This window comes from Calypte anna, chromosome 1 (assembly GCF_003957555.1).
Source record: "Calypte anna isolate BGI_N300 chromosome 1, bCalAnn1_v1.p, whole genome shotgun sequence".
NCBI classification, from domain to species: Eukaryota; Metazoa; Chordata; class Aves; order Apodiformes; family Trochilidae; genus Calypte; species Calypte anna.
The window spans coordinates 63,791,075-63,810,281 of NC_044244.1; the positions used below are offsets into that span (position 1 = coordinate 63,791,075).

Consider the following 19,207-nt stretch of genomic DNA (forward strand, 5'->3'; position numbering starts at 1 on the left):
TGACTGGGACTCTCAGCAGTAGAATCTCTCCTGACCTTACAGTAATACAAAACAAGAAAGAAGAAGTATCTGTCATCTACAAGTGTTTCCAAAACCCTTGAGGGAGTATTTTGCTTTTGTTAGATCATTGTCACACTCCGGCTTCTTGAAAAAAAGCAAATGTGCCTCAGGAGGGGAAGAGGGATGCAATGTCATGACTAATCCTTTACAATTCTGTTAGCTGTTGGGAGCAGATAAGTTCTGGTGTCCCTTTCACATGAAATGCTTCCTCACAGAGGATTTAAGTGGTAGACTTGGACTTTGCAAAGGAAAGCAAAAAAACCAGAATGACCTTCCACTGCCTAGCAGGGAAGATAGCTGGAGTGAAAACAGTAGACAAATATTGAAATAATCAGAACTGAGGAAAATAGAAGAGGGAGCCTTACACATGGTTTGTAGAGCATGCCAGGATCTCCTGGCCTCAGAATGTCTTCCTGAGCTGGAAAAGGGGTTCTGCTATAGAGAGTCATGTGCAAGGATTGTTCCTCCTTGATTGTGAGCCAAGGATGGGAGAAGTAGGTGAAGGGAGGGGTGGGAAGGAGTGTCAGCAGGGTTAGTGTCAGCAGGAAGTTCAGCTATACATACCACCCAGATGCAAGTCGATGAGGTCACTGTAATAAGACTCTCCCCAATAGTCTACAACAAGGAATTGGTGAAGACAGAGTTATTGAATCAAATACCCACCCTAGCCCCACGCAATCAAAGCAATACACCAGAAAAAGACAAACAGACAGGGAAAAAAAAAAGCAAATGAAACATGCAGCTATACAAGTGGGCACATATATATATATATATATATAAATGGTATGTCTCTCTTTCTCTGTATATATACATATATGTCTACATACACACTCAAATGTATGACAAACATATATTTGGAAGATGACAAGAAAATCCCCAGCAGGCAGGCAAGGACTTCCAAAAAGAAAAATCAAGAAGTCAACACAGAGACACATCACCTTTTTCAGCCTGCACCAGTACCTGACACAGATGTCTTTCCTGTCCTTGCTGAGAAAAGCAGAACTAATCTCGTTGCTTTCATGCTGAGCAATATGTGAGAAGGAAACAGTGTCATTTCTTAGTTCAGCTGCAGGAAAGGTGAAAGGGTTGATTTCTTGGAGGTGAGTGGAGGATGTATGTGCACAGCAACAGGTGGAAGACACTGATGGAGCACCAACACGAATGGCCTAAGTGTAGAAAAATAGGTACGTGCATTTCTGCCAGCATGGTCTCCATGCCAGAGAAAAACCTGCATAGGAGCACGTGGAACAGACGTGTACGTCCATAGCTGCTAGATACAGGTACGCCATGAGTCTAGTACTGTGTAACATTTCCATGGGGAAGACACAGATGGGAGTACTGAGCACTATTTCTCACTGCATATGATTCACTTGATGCAAAGAGGTGGCTCTTAAATCTTTCAGTATTGATCTGACAGTAGAATTTTTCCCAGCTCTTAGAAACACTAAAGGAAGATAAGGGAGAAAAGAAAAAGTTCCAGAAAATTCTAATTTGACATATTTTTAAGTTAATATTTGAAAACATGAAAAATCCACACAAGAAATAAGTCATAAGCATGTCCAAACAGGCGAATGCACCATAACACAAAGCAATGTTGCACATTAATAGCAATCCTATTCAAGGTATTTCTCAGGACCCCATGGAAAAAAGGAAAAAATCTTCACTGAGATTATTCTACTTTACACCTTTGCAGTGAAATACAATGATGCAAAAGAAAGGAAGGGAAGATAAAAAGTAAAAAGGGATGACCACCTGTATATGGCAAACCTGCCTCCTGAAATAGAGCTTACATTGTCATTTTAAATGAACTTACATTCCAAATCACTCATTCTTGCTATGAATATGACTATCAATGAGTAGGATTTCCAAAGATAATAACAGAGAACATATTAAGGAAATTATGTAAGATAAGGTAATTTTCTGAACCAGAAACTGTTAGACTGAGCATTCAGCATTTGAAAGAATAAAAGACAAACTACACCTTGCATGAGGCTGAGCCAGTTTAAAAAAGGAAAAGACAAGGAGGTAGCCAAGAAGGTGAAATTAATTTGTCAAGATTAAAGTTGGCAATGACCTCAGAAGTGTTTCTGAGTCTGATCAGCTGAATACCTACTATCATCACATAAATATTACAACTTGACAACTATCAGAAAATGCATGAATCTCTGGAAAGAGTACTGAGCTGTCTGTACCTATTGCTAGGATCTAAATTAACTGTAATCTCTCAGAAAGTCAGCAGGTCATTGCTGTGAAGAATTTATTGACAGTCTTCTCAATATAAGTCAGTTAGCCAGTACACATTAAAGATGATGTCAAATGGTTGTAAAATAGAGGCAAAATTATTTAATGTATATGAATTTTTTACCTGTGGTACTGTTTTTTACTCTTACCAGTCAAACTGATTTTTTTTTTCTAAAATGGAAAGATTAAATTCTGTACAGACATGAAAAATTACTAACAGGTAACATGCTAAGAGATGCTAAATGACAAAGTAGTTCAGATAGTCTTGTCTATCTTTTTCTACAAGGAAGAAAACACAAGGATCTAGTAGTAGGAAACTACTAATACTACAATGTAAAACTTTATATTTAAATGCCTGTGTTAGTGATTGATTTGTTCTTTCCATACAGAGAGGGAAGCTGAATAACCCATTAATTACAGAACCTAATATATTCTCCTAGAACATTTAATACCAGTTGCTGTCTATGGGACAGATCCTGCATTATACTCCTTCTCTGTTTATGTGGACAGGATATGTGCACAAGAGGCATATCTCTCACCCTACCCTATTTCTTTCCCTTGCACTAGCTTATTAAAAGGAAGGAGATGTTTTTTGGCTTTTTTTTGTTGTTGGATTGGTTTGGTTTGTTTGTTTGTTTTTGGTTTGTTTTCTAGATGACACCACCACTTTATACACTATCCTTCCCTTGTTAAATTTTTATTTACACATTTTCATTACCTCAGGGACTGATCTGCTGAATGCAGAGGTCACTGTTAGGTCAGTATCTTAGCCAATACAGATGACAAGAAAATTATGCTACCTTCCTGAAGAAGTGGCTACTGCAACAGCAGAAATTATGATGCTGTAGACCTTAAAAAGGAAATTCAGTTATTTTATTGTAAACGTGTAGTATGTCCATTCAAGAGTGGCTAGAGAGGTCAAGGATGGAATGAATTTATAATCTTGTGTTTCAATCAACACATATTAGTCCATGCCCTGCCTCCCCCAATGTGTTACTTGTTAATTCCCTGAAATAACTGGAAGAGTTGAGGCTGGTGAATTATTTGTAACAGAGATAAGCTTCTGTAACCATAAGGTATGATCTGTTGATAGAAACATTTGTAAGAGCAAAAAAATAGCCTAGAGACATCCTGAAGAAGACAGATTCATTTTGCAAGAAGTGACCTACAATTCTGAATTCCAGTAGAAAATTCACATATACACAACCTCATCTAAGACTGCTTCCATTTTGGGAGAGTTGGAAGTGAGAAGTTACTTATACGTGGATTTAATTCAGCAGTATTCCATATTAAATAGCAATTCTTATTCTTAGTAATGTTCTTCCCTCTCTGAATTTTTAAAGCATTCTTCTATCATTCTTCATTGAGAGAAAATTCTCCCAAGAAGAATGCTCTCTCAGCTGCTGAGATTTCCCACGTGCTGACTTGTCTTACATGAAAGTTGTTTAGCAGCTGAGTAAACAAGACCTACTTTCATATGAAAAGAAAAAGGGCAAGAATGATGACGAGGGCAAGACATGAGAGAGGTGGTTTTAGCAAATGTAATAATTGGCAGGCCAGAGAATAGTGGGGCTACACAGAAATGCACAGCATAAAGAAGGAGGAAACACCACAGAAAAAAAGGTTTTTGCACAAGGCTATTTTTTTAACCCACAAATAAAAAATCAGTCAGATCTCAAAACCATTGGAGTCCTTGAGAGTGTTCTCCTCACCTGTAGTACCTATTTACTTGTGTTGCTACTCAGTCCTGCTGCTTTGGCATACCATTATGGAGCCTAAAACATAAGTAATCCTGGGCGAATAGTAACTGTTGAGAAATCACAACAGACTTTTCCTCAGGTGAACCTTCACTGCTTAATCAAATTCTATCTTCACCAGCACATCAGTGGCTCTTCAATCCAAGCAACAAGCCAACATGCTCCAAACACCTATCTCACAATCCAATTCTGATCTCTGATCCTTGTAATCAGGTCTGTAATCCCAGACTTGTCGGGTACACATAGACTGCATTTGCCTGTTGGATATTTGACTCCTTACAGTCAAGGATTCTTTTTTCCCAAATCATTATACTACAGCCAGCATTATCCGAACCAAGTACTCCTCCACTCATATGCTTTGCCAGATCAGATGATACTCATTTAAATTAATTGCAAGTACACATCACATTCCTTTAACAACTTGACATGGATACCTTTCAATACACGTGTGTGTTTCTGCTCTGCACAACTTTGTTTGAAGTTGCCAGTGTGCTGGACTGTGCAATGAGGAAGATGTTCTGTGATGGTCCCTTGTAAGGACATTACCTTGATAATCCAACACAATAGAGAAAGCACACACAATTTCACAATTACTTCCTTAACATTCAAACAGGTTTCTCTTATTGTGACAGCTTTATGTGAATTGCAGCTAGGAAACCCCTGCAATTTTCTTGCTGTAATATCAAGTAATATGCAGAAACAGTCAGTCAGCCATTATTAATAGTTGGAGGATTACCTACTAAGCCCCAGGCAAAGACAAGCAAACTAAGACTCTGCTGATAGGAAAGTCTCAGATTTAGAAGAAACACAGGAAAAACAAGGCCTCAAAAAGATGGTAGAAAAGGGAGAATGAATGACTTCACATTGGACTCTATGCTCTAATGGTCCAATTGCCTCTAAAATCCAAGCAGCTATGGACTACTACACAAGCACTTGATAAGAAAACATTAAAAAGCAAACCAAGTTCTGATGGATACCTGCTTCTCCCCGAAGGGCCTTCTCCACAGCAACCCCTCTCTCCTCAAGTTGCCTCTGCTTCTCTTCCACTTGCTCAAGTTGCCGCTGGATGATCTGTTCAGAGAAGAATGGAGCAGAACCTCACCAACAGCAATTCAACTGCTCAGTCTGTAGCACTCTTCCAACACTGACTTGAGTCAAATCAGCCTCTTCAAAAACAAGTATTTGTATTCAACAATAATCTGCTTCGAAAGCTAGGACAACAGTCCCTCTAGTGACAACATTCACCCCACCTCCTTGCATCCTATCCCTTGGTTTTGCAAACACCTTGATACTCACTTATTTTCTACCACTCCAATCACCTTCCAAAACACTGAAATGAAAGTTGATGCTATGCAGTCAGCTGAGCCCCTACCTCCAGTTTTAAAAAAATCCCATTATCTAGAGATAATGCCAGCAGGTTTCCAGCAGATTCTCTGGTAATTACAGATTAATGTGGTGACACTTAATCCAGCAGCACAATCTATCAGTGCAATAAGTGCAGCTTCATCAGGAATTATCTGACTGTCACTGTTCCATCCAGTGCATGATGCTTCACTCATCTCCAGCTAGAAAGGTGTAAACGTCATTATTTTTCTCACTGCAAGACTATCATGATAAGTTTCAGCCATTCTTCCTGTGTCTGTGACACAGTATTGAAAGAGGAAGCCAGGGGCAATTATGTACAATCAGAGGAGAGTTCCATCTCTGTATCCTCTTCTGGCACTCTTGAAGCAATGTAAGGACCATGGTGCTTTCCTGTAGAGTTAAATGTCTGTCATGACAAGAAGATTATGAGACACTACCTGAGCTCTGTGTAACCTCTTTAGCTCCTCTTGCTTGGCTTGTCTACGGGCAGCTTTCTGTACTCGCCGGGTCAGCTTGGCATTCAGTTCCTCTTCTGTGTAGGCTCTCTGGAGGAAGGAAAAACAGAGCAGGTTTCATATGCATGCTCGGAGGTTTGGGGTGGAGAGGGATAACCACTTTCTCTTCCAAAATCTCAGAAGGGAGGAGGTGTTCTCTTTGCCATGGCTGTGTCAAAAGTCAAACTTCTGTAGGCAAAGGTGTTCACAGTGCAGTGAGCAACAATTTCAGGGTCAAATTGGGAGTGAAGAAGCACATAAGCCAACTGCAAAGCTGTGAATTTATATCAGTTTTTATTATATTTTTCAATAGATTTAGCCAAATGGACTTAGTTAAATCAGTGAGTACCACATAGAGGGTCACCTTGATTCTGTTTTTAGAAGAGGGTAAATGCATGTCTACATGAACAGCTGAGCTAAGAAACTATTATAGAATAGTGTAGTTGTATTGATATTCCTCTCTATTTTACTCTGGAGCAAGAACACCAGTATAACTGGTAACAACTACCTGTGTTAATTTGTGCAACTTTTCACAGAATCATAGAAGGCAAAAGGACATTGGAAAACAGAATGACATTCTGGTGTGAGATGGAACATCCCTTCTTAAGAGTGATCCCCCAAAGCTGGCTGGTATAAAACTGCACAAACAGCCCCTAAACTAAAACTAGGATATTACAACACCATAAACTGACCAAAAGAAGAAAGGCTATCTTAATAGAAATAGAAAACTTATTTCTTCCTTTTCTCTCAGAGAAACTAGTTTAAAAATAAATAAATAATTTTAACATTACTGAAATGGGGTTTAGTATTTTATCCAATTGGTTGTGTTATAGTCTGGGAGGGATTCCTTCCTTAGACTTTTAAAAAAGTCAAAGAAACTTCACAACTGCCATAAGTGAACTACTGTGAAGAAAAAAAATCTCTGCAGGCTTTAAAAGACAGCTGTAAACATGTCTTCCACTTCTCAATGAACAATCAACTTTAAGGACAAAATGTTGAGACAGACAACCCTGAAATTTGCTTTATCTAGTTATTGTATTGCCACATTGGCCAGTCTACCTCTGGTTTACTGTTCTCAGTGAATAATTTCAGGTAGAATCACAGATCAATTAAAATTGCATAGGTAACTGGCTAGCAAGCACCATCATTAAAGCTTCAATAAGTTAATACTTTACTCATTCTTTCTTTTTTAAAAATACAACATCCACAATGATACCTGCTTTAGAAGGCAAACTGATAGTGTCTTGCCTACCCTACACAGTCATTGTTGTGACTTTGAAGACAAGACAATAAAAATTTCAGAAAGGAGCAGCATTCCTGAAACAGAAATGCAACTTCTGTCTTGATTTTAGCTTGATACAGGCTTTCACTAGGATTTCAGTGAAGTCAACAATTTTGAAGGATGTCGATTAAAGTGTGACAATTCATTTGAACTCGTATTCAAAGTATTAAAAAAAGAATATGCATACATAATTGTCTTGAAAACAGATTTGTTCTGAACCTCAAAGATCATCCACAAAACTCTGTACAGTGGTGCACTGTTGTGCACTGATAATTGCATGCATTCTAACCAGACAATTCAAAGCTTAATGCATTTTTGCAGGACAACCTCTACAAAGAACTTGCTGCCCATGTTTGCTAACATCTCACGCATGCACAGTCAATATTTGTGATGTTAGTGCACATGTGACAGGTAGCTATGGATTCCATGGGTTAATGTAGGGACATGCAATGCAAGAATGGCCAACTAGTGGGAACGGAGACACTACCTTTGACGAATATGATCTCTTGAATGCCAAGGCGTGTGGTACATAAATCGACTTTAAAGGGGGAATGGTAAAGGAAAAAAAAAATAAAAACACATACAAAATGAAGCAAAATCAGTTCCACATTGAAAACAGATGCATAGTAATAAAACGAAGCTGTTTGCAAATGAAACATAAAATTGTGCAAATGCTGAACGTGACACCCAGACTGATGAAGCACAACGGAACTTCTGTCCCCAAAAATCAAGTTTCTAGGACTCTCCTGAAGGCAATTAGCTTTTGTGGCCTCTTTTAAGATCCAGTCAACTTTGAAATACCTTCTTCTAGAGGAATTATTTGGCCTTTATCTACCTAAGGCTCTCCGAGTAAGTAAATGTACATACATATACAATTTTTTGGTTTAGGATTTGCAATAATGGCTTATGCTGGGGCATTTTTGGTCTGAACCAGCGCAGCCAACTACGTACTACTCTGTGACACAACTCTCCACTTACAATCTAATTTACAACATCTCTCAGTAGTTGTGCTTATTTATTGTTTTAAAATTATTTCTACTTCATACAAATGATTGTTTGCATTTAACTGATATCATAACTCTTTCTCACGGATTTGTGACCGGAGAAATGCCAGATGGTCCCAGAGTGGGTTATGTGTCTTACAGTAATAGAATTCTCCTGTCAAAAAAGAGAGCCTCCAGACAGCCTGAGGTGCTAGCATTTTGGGAAGAGGAAAAGGAGAAGAAATCAAATCACTACCTTCTCTATCCAAGGACATTCTGTTACCTGTACCTCCCCAAAAAAGCAAGTAAACTATGCAGGGTTTATAAAGGCAGTGAATTTCCCTTGTGTCATGAAGTTCAGAGGGCATCTTGCCACTCTGGGCACACAGCCAGCATTTTGCATTTCCACATTCAACTAACTAAGAACAGTCAGAAATGAAAAGCCACAGAACAACTTCGGTACGCAGGCCTACATCATTGAAAAGCAAGCTACCTGCGGTAGTAAAACATGTCCGATCACAATACCACAACTGTATGGGAACATGGACAAACACACACACAGTGACACACATCTATAAACACCAGACCCACAGGGCATTGACATCAGGAATTCTTTACAAGAGACCTCTCTTGAAAGACACTTCATGAAACAACACTGAATTAATTCACTGCTAATCACGAAGAACTGGCTAAAGAGAGCAATTACCACAACAATTACAACAAAAAGCAGCACAAGCAGAATTTCAGTTTAGAGAAGGGGTTCACATAAGTTTTGTAGCACATAGGAAGTCAACTCTTACCCATAATAAGTAGCAGGTGATTTGTGACTTAAAAATACAACTCCCACCCCAAATCAGTATAAACCCAGTCTTGTCAGTCTCGAAGTTCAGTTAGATTTCTTTTGACAGCCAGGCATTCCAGTGTTTGTGTGTGTGTTATACATCTTTGGACAGGACACAAGAAAACTAGCTAAGTGGAACTCTCAGATTAGTTCCCTTTAAATAAATTAATTCTCAAAACCATTATTTAGAAAACAGGTATATGCTGAGCAAAGAAATTCTCAGTGTATCTTTAGCAACAGCATAGGGGAGAAAATGAGACAGCACCACTATATCCTTGCCAGAGCTGGCGAGATATTTTCAGTAATAGATTCCAGACATCTGCCACTATTACCTATTTCTTCCAATGCTTAGTGATAAGGTCTTTTTTTTTCCTGCAAAAGTAATTTTAAGTCAAAGAAATAGCAAAGGAAAAAAAGTGACCATCATAGCTTACTGAATTCTGAAAACAAGCATGGACTTTACCAAAGCCCTGCTTCCTCCTGAAGAAGCTTGCAAGGTAGAACAGTCACTTTTAAACTCTTATCTGAACCCCCTATATTGCACATCTGTCTTCTGGTAGCCACAGGTACCTCATTCCTCTGTATCTCTTGAAAAATAAAGAATTTCTCATGAAACACCTTGAGAGCATGCAAGGAGGAATGGAAGGATGAGAGGGGAAAAAAAAAATCTTCCTCTTAGAAGAGGTCTAGATCAACTAGGGAGAGAGACCGAGAGGTAAGTAAACACAGAAAATTCTAATCTACTTCATCAGCTCCTTTCACTCACCTTAAATTCATTAGTTACTCTAATTCTTTTCATTATATGTACATAGAAAGCATTTCCTGTGACACTTCAGTTCATAGTGCTTCCATACACCTGCCATCTAAGCCAAGTCTCAACTAGATCCTGCCATTTGAGATTGATTTGTGAAACCTGGATCACAGGTTTGATACAGGAGGCCCAGGATAATAGGTCTGTGACATGAGCCTCTAGGACACTCTCTTCTTCCAGAATTTTTTAACATGTGAACCAGGCACCACCAGGAAGGGACTAGAGGAAAACATTTTTCATTCTTTACTACCAGAAGGGAGCCTTAGTGTTCTGTGGAGTCAATTAGATCTCTACTTACTCCTCCAAACCTTGCAAACTCTGTTTAACAGAGCTTAGAAGCTCTCAAGAATGAGAAAAGGTCTCTCCCTCATTACTGTGACTGAGCATTTGTTTACAATTTTCATTTGGTTTTGCATTATTAGTGCCATCTTAAAATCGAACAAAGTAATTTAAAAGCAACTAACTTTGGCACTAGGCTCTCACCATATATTTTCCACACATCATTACTTGTCAGTAAACTGAGTATATTTTTCTTTCTGGGCTTTTACAGAGACCCAATGGTGTGTTCTTTCCTCCTCAAAAACTTCCTTAAAACACCATTTAAAGTGAAAATATTTTGGCTAGAAAGTGATTGACATGTCTTACAATATGACTAATTCCTACATACTGGTATTTTGTAAGGGCTCACTGTAATGTATTTCAGCTTCATAGCTTTTATCTACACATACAGACATATGGAAGTACTCAGCCTTTTCCAAGAAGGCTTCAAAGAAACCATTCAAAATGGAAGAAACAGCTCATGGCTCATCTTTTCTCCAAAAAGAGAAGGTACTAATTCAGATTGTACACATTTTCTTCTGCCAGGAAATATAAGCAAACTCGCATGAGTTACAAAACTGCAGCCTGTAGTTTAACTCTTATTTGATGATTTGTCTTGAATATGTCCTTGATGTAAGCAAAAGTACATTCCTATTTAATTTGCTTGGAATTCTACAACTTCAATTTATCAAAGAGGCTAGTAAAAAGTATTCTAAAATTGGACCATTACAGAGAGTGAGAACTATCTCAATGTTATCTTTTTGTAATAAAGTGAGTAGAGCCAGTGAAATTTACTCTTCTGACATTAAATATCTGCTTTCTGTAGATCACTGGCATACACGAGAGGGACAAAATTCACTGTTTTGAACTGACAGTGAGACAACAGATCCTTCATATAACAACAGTGGGGAATAGAGTGGAATCAAGTGAAACCAACTTATATCTCAGATGGAACAGTCAGCAACTTACAGAAAAGCCTCTTCCATGGAAGAAAAAGTAAGAAGAGCAAAATTAATCATCTAAATTTCCAATATATTTCTCTGAGATTGTGATCTGTCCAATGCTAGATCCATCTAAAACACATTTTCTATCTGCCTACCTCTCGCTTCGATTTCTGGGAGGAACGTTCCAGAATATCATCACTGGAGAGGTCGGAGTCCTCTGAGAAACTCAGGTGTTGACGTAGCTTCAAATCTGCAAAGTTGGGAATAAAAAGGGCAAATTAGAAAAGTGCTAACTATTCTGTTTGTAAACATTTCAGAACTCAGATGATAAACTGATTTGTCTTCAAGAATACTTACTTAGTTCTTCTATGCTAGTTTCAGTTGCTCTGGCTGGGATTACAGAGTGATTAGAGAAGCACTGCCTCACAAAATGATCAAAACTAGTTAGGAGCTTCTTCCTAAGGGAGCACCAATTTCTGCAAATACTGTTAAAAATAATGGTCATGATTCTCCCCTTGTACTGTATCAATATTCTTATAATAGATGTAGCACTTGGATGACAGCAGTTGGCACCATTTTGGCTATTTGTACAAGGCCAGAGAAACGTAACATCTTTGCTTTCAATCACATTTATGGCTAATTTATTTACTGTGACACAATTTCCCATTAAACACCTCCACCTGCACCTGACAGCATGCGAGACATTCACATGAGGCCACAGAATCCCCACTTCATAGATCAGCAGACAGTAGTTACCAGATCACTGAGAATACAGGAATAACTGGACCTCTGCAGTCCTCAGCATGTATGGAGCCACGTTGAAACAATGAGAACAGATCGTCCAAGGAAAAGATGATCAGATTTAAAACAGTGGTGAAATGTCACCAACAACTGATTCTAGCAAACAGTGCTTATTTCTCAAAACCAGCCTAAGGCAGAAAACAGATGTGCCTTGTACATATCAAGAGTAAAACTTCTAATTAAGGAATCATTTTTCTCAGTGGCATATCAACGAATTCTATCAATATGCAAACAGAATTGTAGTCACTAGCAACTTTCCTGATCTGCTCATTTGACACTAGGGAGCAGCATAGTTCACCACAGTGGCTGAATGACAAAGTAAGCCAAGCTTAGTTTCAAGGATATTTAGCTGTAGGAAAAGTGCATGGTACCGAGGAGCATATCTGCCATACCTGCAACTGTAACCAATGGAGAAGCTTTGTGCTTGCCAGAATCCACAGTGGCATTACTTGAGGGTGTACTTGGGCAGGATTTTTCATCAGTCTTTTTCTTCTTGTCTTTCTTATACCCAGAGAAAACAGACTTCCATAATGACCTGGGCTTTGTTGCTTCTTCTGTCCCACCGCTAGATTTGTCAGAAAGTCTGCTGTCATTTTTGGATTTCTTCTCCTTTTTGTTCTTACGAGGGGAGAAAAGAGAAGTTCTTTTCTTATTCTTCCCACTGGAGCCTTCTGAAGAAGTGACAGAGCCTTCAGGTCCAGCCATATCAGCAGCAGGAGTGAAGAACTCACCTAAAGAATCATGCTTTTGTGTGGATCCCTCTGCTATTTTCAAGGCCAGATGTTTAGGAGAGTCATAAAACAACTCTTTGGTCTTCAAGGGCATAGAAGATGCCTTTCGAGCCCTTGTGGCCTCAGCAGCAGCTGCAGCCATTTCCATATCTTTCATCTTACACAACTGTTTAGCCATGGCATCACGCAACGCTTGGCTCTTAACAGACTTTTCTCTGGCTCTCATTCTTTCTTCAGCAAGCTCCTTGGCCTCCACAGAAATTTCAGGAAACACTCTCTTCTTTTGGGTAACCCCTCCTTCCATTGGGGGTGGACCCCCATTTTCTTTGACCAAGGGCAAAAGAAGTGGTTTCTCTGGCCTTGGCCTACTAGTAGGAGGTGTAAAAAACTTCTCATGAAGGCTAGACTCCTCTGTCCTGTCATCATATGTGTCTTCTACATCATCAGCAAATGGAATCTCATCCACACTCTCTGCAAAAGACTTCCGCACATCGTCTTTTTTGGCCTGGGTTGACTCTTTGGCAGGAGAGGTTGTTGGCTCACGGTGTGGGGGAGCAGGAGGTGTTGATGCTGGTGTTGGAGGTGACCTGGCTTCAATCTTGTTCTGCCAGACTGCTTGATGCCTTTTCCTACGCAAAGTGGCTGGTTCTTCATCCTGAGGAGGTGGTGGCGGTGGACTTGATGGAGGAGTAAGCATGGTAGAGTCAGAGGTGTTGAAGCTCTGGCTAGCCATAGTTCTCATGTTAGATGAGCTCTCCTGAAGGCCAAGTCCTGAACTACTGGACACTTCTCTCCCCACTTCACTGGAATTCTTCAGCTCTTTTTCTGATGGAGATTTTGGAGTGAGCAGAGAAATCTGTTCATTTTCTAACTTAGACAGTGCCTGTCTTCTTGGGGCAGGCTGGGGTTTCACATGATGGACTCTTTCATTCCCTGAAACGTTCTCACTATTAAAAGTCTTCAGAGAAGTTGTCTCAAGTGCAGATACATTAAAGTTCGTCTCTGAGCGTCTGTTTCTGTCTACTGGGGTGAGCCCCAAGCTCCTCCGGATTTCAGCACTCTTCATCCAGAACTCTTCTACGAGGTTACTCCGTTTCAAGGCTTCTTCTGCAGTAGTAGGGCTCCCCAGTTTTTCCACTTCACTATCCTGGCCCCTAAGGACCAGTTTGGCTAGCGGAGTAGATGTTATGACTGGGACAGGTTGGAAACATACTGGAGGCTCCACCGGGGATGGAATGGGTGTTTCAGCAGAAGGCAAAGGCTGGGAACAGATTGGCATTTGAGCAGGCATTGGGGATGAAGCCAATGTTGGTGCTGTTGGCTGAGATGCTGCTAGTGATGGAGGTGCAATGGCTTCTGGTGATGCAACTGGCTGGGTTAACACTGGAGATGGTGGCATCAAAGGGCTCTTGGCTTTCCTGTCTTTGGGAATTTCATCCTTTTGTCCTTCTTCAGGAATGAAAGGTTCAGGAAAGAAGAGTGCTTCTGGAGATTTTATTGCACGGGATACTTCAGCCAGGAGATCTTTCGCATCCTAGAAAAAATGAAAAGAGAACTATTAATATTACTAGACACTTTAGAATACTTTTTTTTTTTTTTTTTTTTTTTTGATAATGTTAATAATAAGCAAACCACCCAAGTAACAAAATAGGAAAAAACCCACACATGGCATCCCATTAGCAGACCTGGAACACCACTTATGATTTCTCATCATGTATGAATCATCTTCTTGCCCCACTGTATACACACTGTCCTTTGTAGATGACAACACAGGAAATTTAATTTTTGGAAATCAAAACACTGATTTCCAGAAATCAGTTTCTGTCTTATCCTGCTCTCCCTTTAGATCTCCAGCTTTGTGTATTGTGACAGTCCCTTCAGATAGATGTGATACAAGTCTCATCAACACAGCACTTTCTGCTGGCTACCATCTGCTGTAAAGCTTTAAGCAAGGGGTGGGTGCCTCTCTAAACTAGGCTCCACTTCGGTTGCCCCTTAGTAGTCTGAGAAGTCTTTTTCATCTCCTGCATCCAGAATGCAGTGGTACTCAGTAGCACAATTCATTGTGCTATAATTTAACCCTTTGGCAGTAGACTCCTCCCTCTACTGAGTTTTGGTTTATTCTTTCCAGTGACATCTTTTGCACCAGCTTTTTTCTGAATGCAGAGTCTGGATTAACTGAAACATGTCCATTACAGCATGAATTTCTCTGTGAGCTTGTCTGAACATATTAAACACTTGTGTTTTGATTACTTCCTTTAGGCACTGTCCTGATATAAACAATAACTATGTCTAACAATCATTAGATGGTCCCCTTAATTTTAATAGAAAGTGAATGTTGTCAGCAACTGCTGTCAATAAACCAGCTATTATCCCATAATGTGCCCACTGTAAGTAGGTTTATGACTGCACGTTCTAGGATAACATCTAATCTTTTAGTAAAGACTAAAGTGTTTTAGTAAACACTTGGGAAGGAAAAAAAATTGAATGGAACGCTTTAAGGGTTATTTACTTCCTGCTTCTACACACCAGTTGCTGGAAACATCACAGTACAACCGCATGCTGACTCCAGGGCTGATAACATGACAGCATAACAGCACACTACAGACATGTCTCACTTCCTTAAGCTGAACTATGTTTTCACTCTTGAATAAATGAGCATTGCTTTGGTTTCTACAAGGTAATACAAAGACAAGTTTGAACTGCAACTGTACAGAATCTGCTTTTGGTAAAGGAAACAGCCAAACCAGGAAAAAAAGGGAACACCTTACTTACGTCTCCCCTGATTCATTATATAGACCTCTTGTTAACTGCAAACTGAAATTAAAATATCCTATATAGGTTTTTTGGGGGACTTTGTGATGGGAACTTGTGTGACAGAACCACTACACATTGAAGATAGGGAAGAAATATAGTACAGTATTTTTAAAGTTTAAATGAAGTCAGATTAAGATCAACATAAATTACACAGATAGGCAAGTTCATTGCTGTCAGTCCTCATCAGTTTATCCAACAAACTGTGGTATTAAACTACAGGTAGTAAGTAAAAGACTGAAGATTCCCTTTCTTACCTCTGTTTGTTTTGCTTTGGGACTATCAACTGGAGACAAAGGAAGAACACTGTCAGTAGACGACTGGGTAGGAATTGATGGTTTGCATGGATCTAGAGAAAGCAAAAATGTTTCCAAACCCATGAGATTGTTAATATTTTATGCTTTTTTTTTTTTACATAACACACAGAAAGTAGTGAAAATTTTCTCAGCTTTTTACAAATTCTAGATTGGACATCTGGAACATAGAAATTTTTAAATACCCAAAACAGTACAAGCTTTTTATGATATACTACAAGAAAAAGCAGGTAGGTTCTCATTTTTTAGTAAGCTGTAACTAATGGATTCAGAACATTCTTCTCCCACTGTCAATGCAAGTACATACCCTGCCACTGACAGCAATGAGATGGTTCAAATGCAACAGCCTGTCTTCTCTTATATCTAATAAATGTACAGACTATCTCAAATGCAATTCCATTCATTCAAACACCAAAGGGAAAGCTATTATACCTTCTGTCACAATGTAAGAAGCACCTTCTGCTCTTTCTTCATCCTCTTCATCTTCAGAGACCTTTAGTTCTCGCTTTTCTATGCCACCTTGATGTAAGCGAAACTCTGCTTCTGCATCAGATGGGATGTCATCTGATCACAGACAGGGTGGGGGAAGAAAAAACAAGAGATCTTGGATACAAATCCATCATGACATAGGTTTATTATTTTAAAATCTTTCTTAATCTCTTTTTTCTATTCACAGGGGGCTAATAATTTTCATAGCCTAAACATATGAACATTTCACTCCTATTTTTCTGTGTGCTAATTAGAGTAATTTAAGCAGTAAATGATGGAATAATAGTACAAATAACTATATTAGTAACTGAAGTCATACTTTATGAGTTTTCTGGAAATTTTTCAATGTTTTCTGGCATATGCAGTTCATCTTACTCTAGGCAAAGGAAGATTTTTGGCATAATACTGTGGGCTTTTCAAAAATTTACTTCTATTTCTGTTACTCAGTAGGATGAGTTACTAAATATGGACTAAAGACCACACCCTCTAGTTAACAGATGGTGAAAGGACACAAGAAATTTATTCTACAGCCCATGGCACTGATGTTGATCCTTTTCTTTTTGTCTTTTATTCCTGGCTCACTCTTAACTATTTGAAACTAACTCATTCACTACTAAAAATAATACCAGGTTTAAGTACTCATACCAAATACTTTCTGCCAATACAATTCTGTTCAGAAAATAAGTTTAAATGATTCATGATGGTACCCTACCGTCATCCAGCTCTGCACCTGTGTCTCCCTCTTCACCTGCCTGCCCTTCTGTGTCTGCAGGCTCTGTGCCCAGCTCGTCTTCCACATCATTATCTTCACATGGGGCTAGAATATATTCAAATATTCAGAAAAAATTATAATAAAAAACCCAACTGTACATTGAAAAGAGTCTACATTGAACTGTACCAACAGTCTGTAGTGGAGATAATTATTAATTACTGTCCAAGCCCAGAAATCCTGAAATGTGTTATCTGGAAAGACATCTATGATGAAATGATGCTTCCAGACTCCAATGAATCAAGGAATGTCTGCCCCTGGGGAGCCTTCCAAGGTATTTGCAAGTTTCTAAGCAACAAACCTTGTGAAAAATTAAACAAGAAGGGAACTAGGAAGACATCAAACCAAATGAAATTCTACTGCTCTTCCAAGAAGATTATTCTTTTTCTTTGCCATGTCAGAACAGTTACCGCCACTTTATAGCATGTATGTATTAGGTGAAAACTGAAATCTCACAATGCACCACAACTGCTCATCGTGAAACTGAAACAGGCTTTTTAGAGCTTAAGCCAGAGACAGCTTAGCTCTAGGATTGACTGTTATTACATTTGTAAATTGTTTCACTCTGAGCAGAGACAGCAATCAAGTAAAAGGGTCCTGCCCAAGTAAAAGGGTCTATATGACTTCATATGTTGTACATGTAACTAGCAAGCAAATAAACTGAGGTATTTCAAGGTAAATAAAAAGATATTTTGAAGAACTTTGTTGTTACAGATCATAATTTGATTTTCTGAATCAAAATAAGAAGAGACTCTTGAATTTATAACTGGAAAGGGCACCTGACACCACTACTTATGAAAGGATTTGATTACAGGAGGAAAAAAGATTGAGCTGTGGGGTCTAAATGTCATTATTAAATGATATTTTATTCTATGCCTGCTGACACCTTGCCCCATCTCTCGTGCCATGGATGATTTACCTTTCTTTTTTTGTTAAACATTTTCATAAACCATCATTTCAATATAAAAAGGAAGTGGGCACTTCAGTAGAGTCAGTCAATTTTTAGATTTGTGCAGCAAGTTACCATCAATTCACGTTCAACAACATGCAGACATTTAACGTTGTACATCCTACTGCAAATGCATACACAGTCAGCATGTACTATTATGCACAACATTTGCTAACTATACACATAGGATTTGGTCCAATAACAACAATAACAGATATACTGTATAATCTTCCTGGTTATACCTATACCAGTAAACTACACAGTGCAAGCCTCTGGAGCTGAATGCATATCGTGTCATTCTGTCATCTTCAGGAGGGCTCCTGGCATGATTCACAGCAGTCAGTTCTCATGGTACAGGGCTAGAGGCTGTTTACAACAGGCAGTCAGGATGCAACTCCCTGGTTTTGGATGGCAGACAAGTTTAGCTCTCTGAGAGCTGATCATGCTGTGCCAGCTTTCCCCTGAGTCAGGAAGTAAGCTCTGGTCCTTTTTGTTTACTAGTGACAACACGGCTTTTGTAATCACTCATATACTAGCTTTGCTAATTAAGGCAATCTGGAAAACAAATCAACCCTCTGTAAAACTGGGGTCTTGCAGCCTCTCCTGCTTCTCCAACTCATGTTTTTGCTTATTTAAAAATACAGCCTTCAGTGGGTGGATTGTCTTATTCCTTCAAGCTAAGAATTTATCTTTTTCTATGCTTTTTCCCTCTGTAGTATTAAGATAGGCACACATAGGGAGCAGTCAGCTACAGTGAAAAGGCAATTACACTTATGTGTGATATACCACGGGTCTATTCCCTTACATCAGAGGCTTATAAAATCCAGAGCCTTACAGATGTTGAGCATAGGAGACTGAATCATGGCAAAGTCTGGACTGCCCACAGAGGCATTTACAAACCTACTGAACTAAACCAAACTCTGTTCCAGTTTGATTCTTGCCTAGGTGTGCAGTACCTTGTGTTATTTTAGAAATAATAATGTCATAGGATGGTTTTATAGTGTCAGTAAATGTGAGTTATCTTAATCAAAACTTGCAAAAATGTTAACTCTGATGGTTGGAATATCTGATACCACTATGTATACGTGTGTCTTCAGATGCAGAAACCTTGAATTCACATGACACGCAGAGGGAATATTGGAGAAAGGAGAAAATAAATTCTAAAATAAGTTGGTACACAAAACTCAACAGAAGATTACAGATGCATAGATAAGTAAAAACTTGGTGCAAGAAGGGTGGTTCTC

General features: G+C 39.0%; 1 protein-coding gene across 1 annotated transcript in view; it reads right to left on the minus strand.

The window, feature by feature from the left end:
• The window catches only part of MICAL3 (microtubule associated monooxygenase, calponin and LIM domain containing 3), a 156,913-nt gene that overhangs the window by 17,920 nt on the left and 119,786 nt on the right, over positions 1-19,207 (minus strand). Inside the window, exons 31-39 of the mRNA XM_030454325.1 lie at positions 16,958-17,062; positions 16,189-16,320; positions 15,700-15,791; positions 12,290-14,162; positions 11,252-11,346; positions 7,687-7,737; positions 5,861-5,968; positions 5,036-5,129; positions 625-675 (exon numbers count right to left, since the gene is read on the minus strand). Of these exons, the coding sequence (XP_030310185.1) occupies positions 625-675; positions 5,036-5,129; positions 5,861-5,968; positions 7,687-7,737; positions 11,252-11,346; positions 12,290-14,162; positions 15,700-15,791; positions 16,189-16,320; positions 16,958-17,062 (2,601 nt within the window). The remainder of the gene's footprint in view (positions 1-624; positions 676-5,035; positions 5,130-5,860; positions 5,969-7,686; positions 7,738-11,251; positions 11,347-12,289; positions 14,163-15,699; positions 15,792-16,188; positions 16,321-16,957; positions 17,063-19,207) is intronic.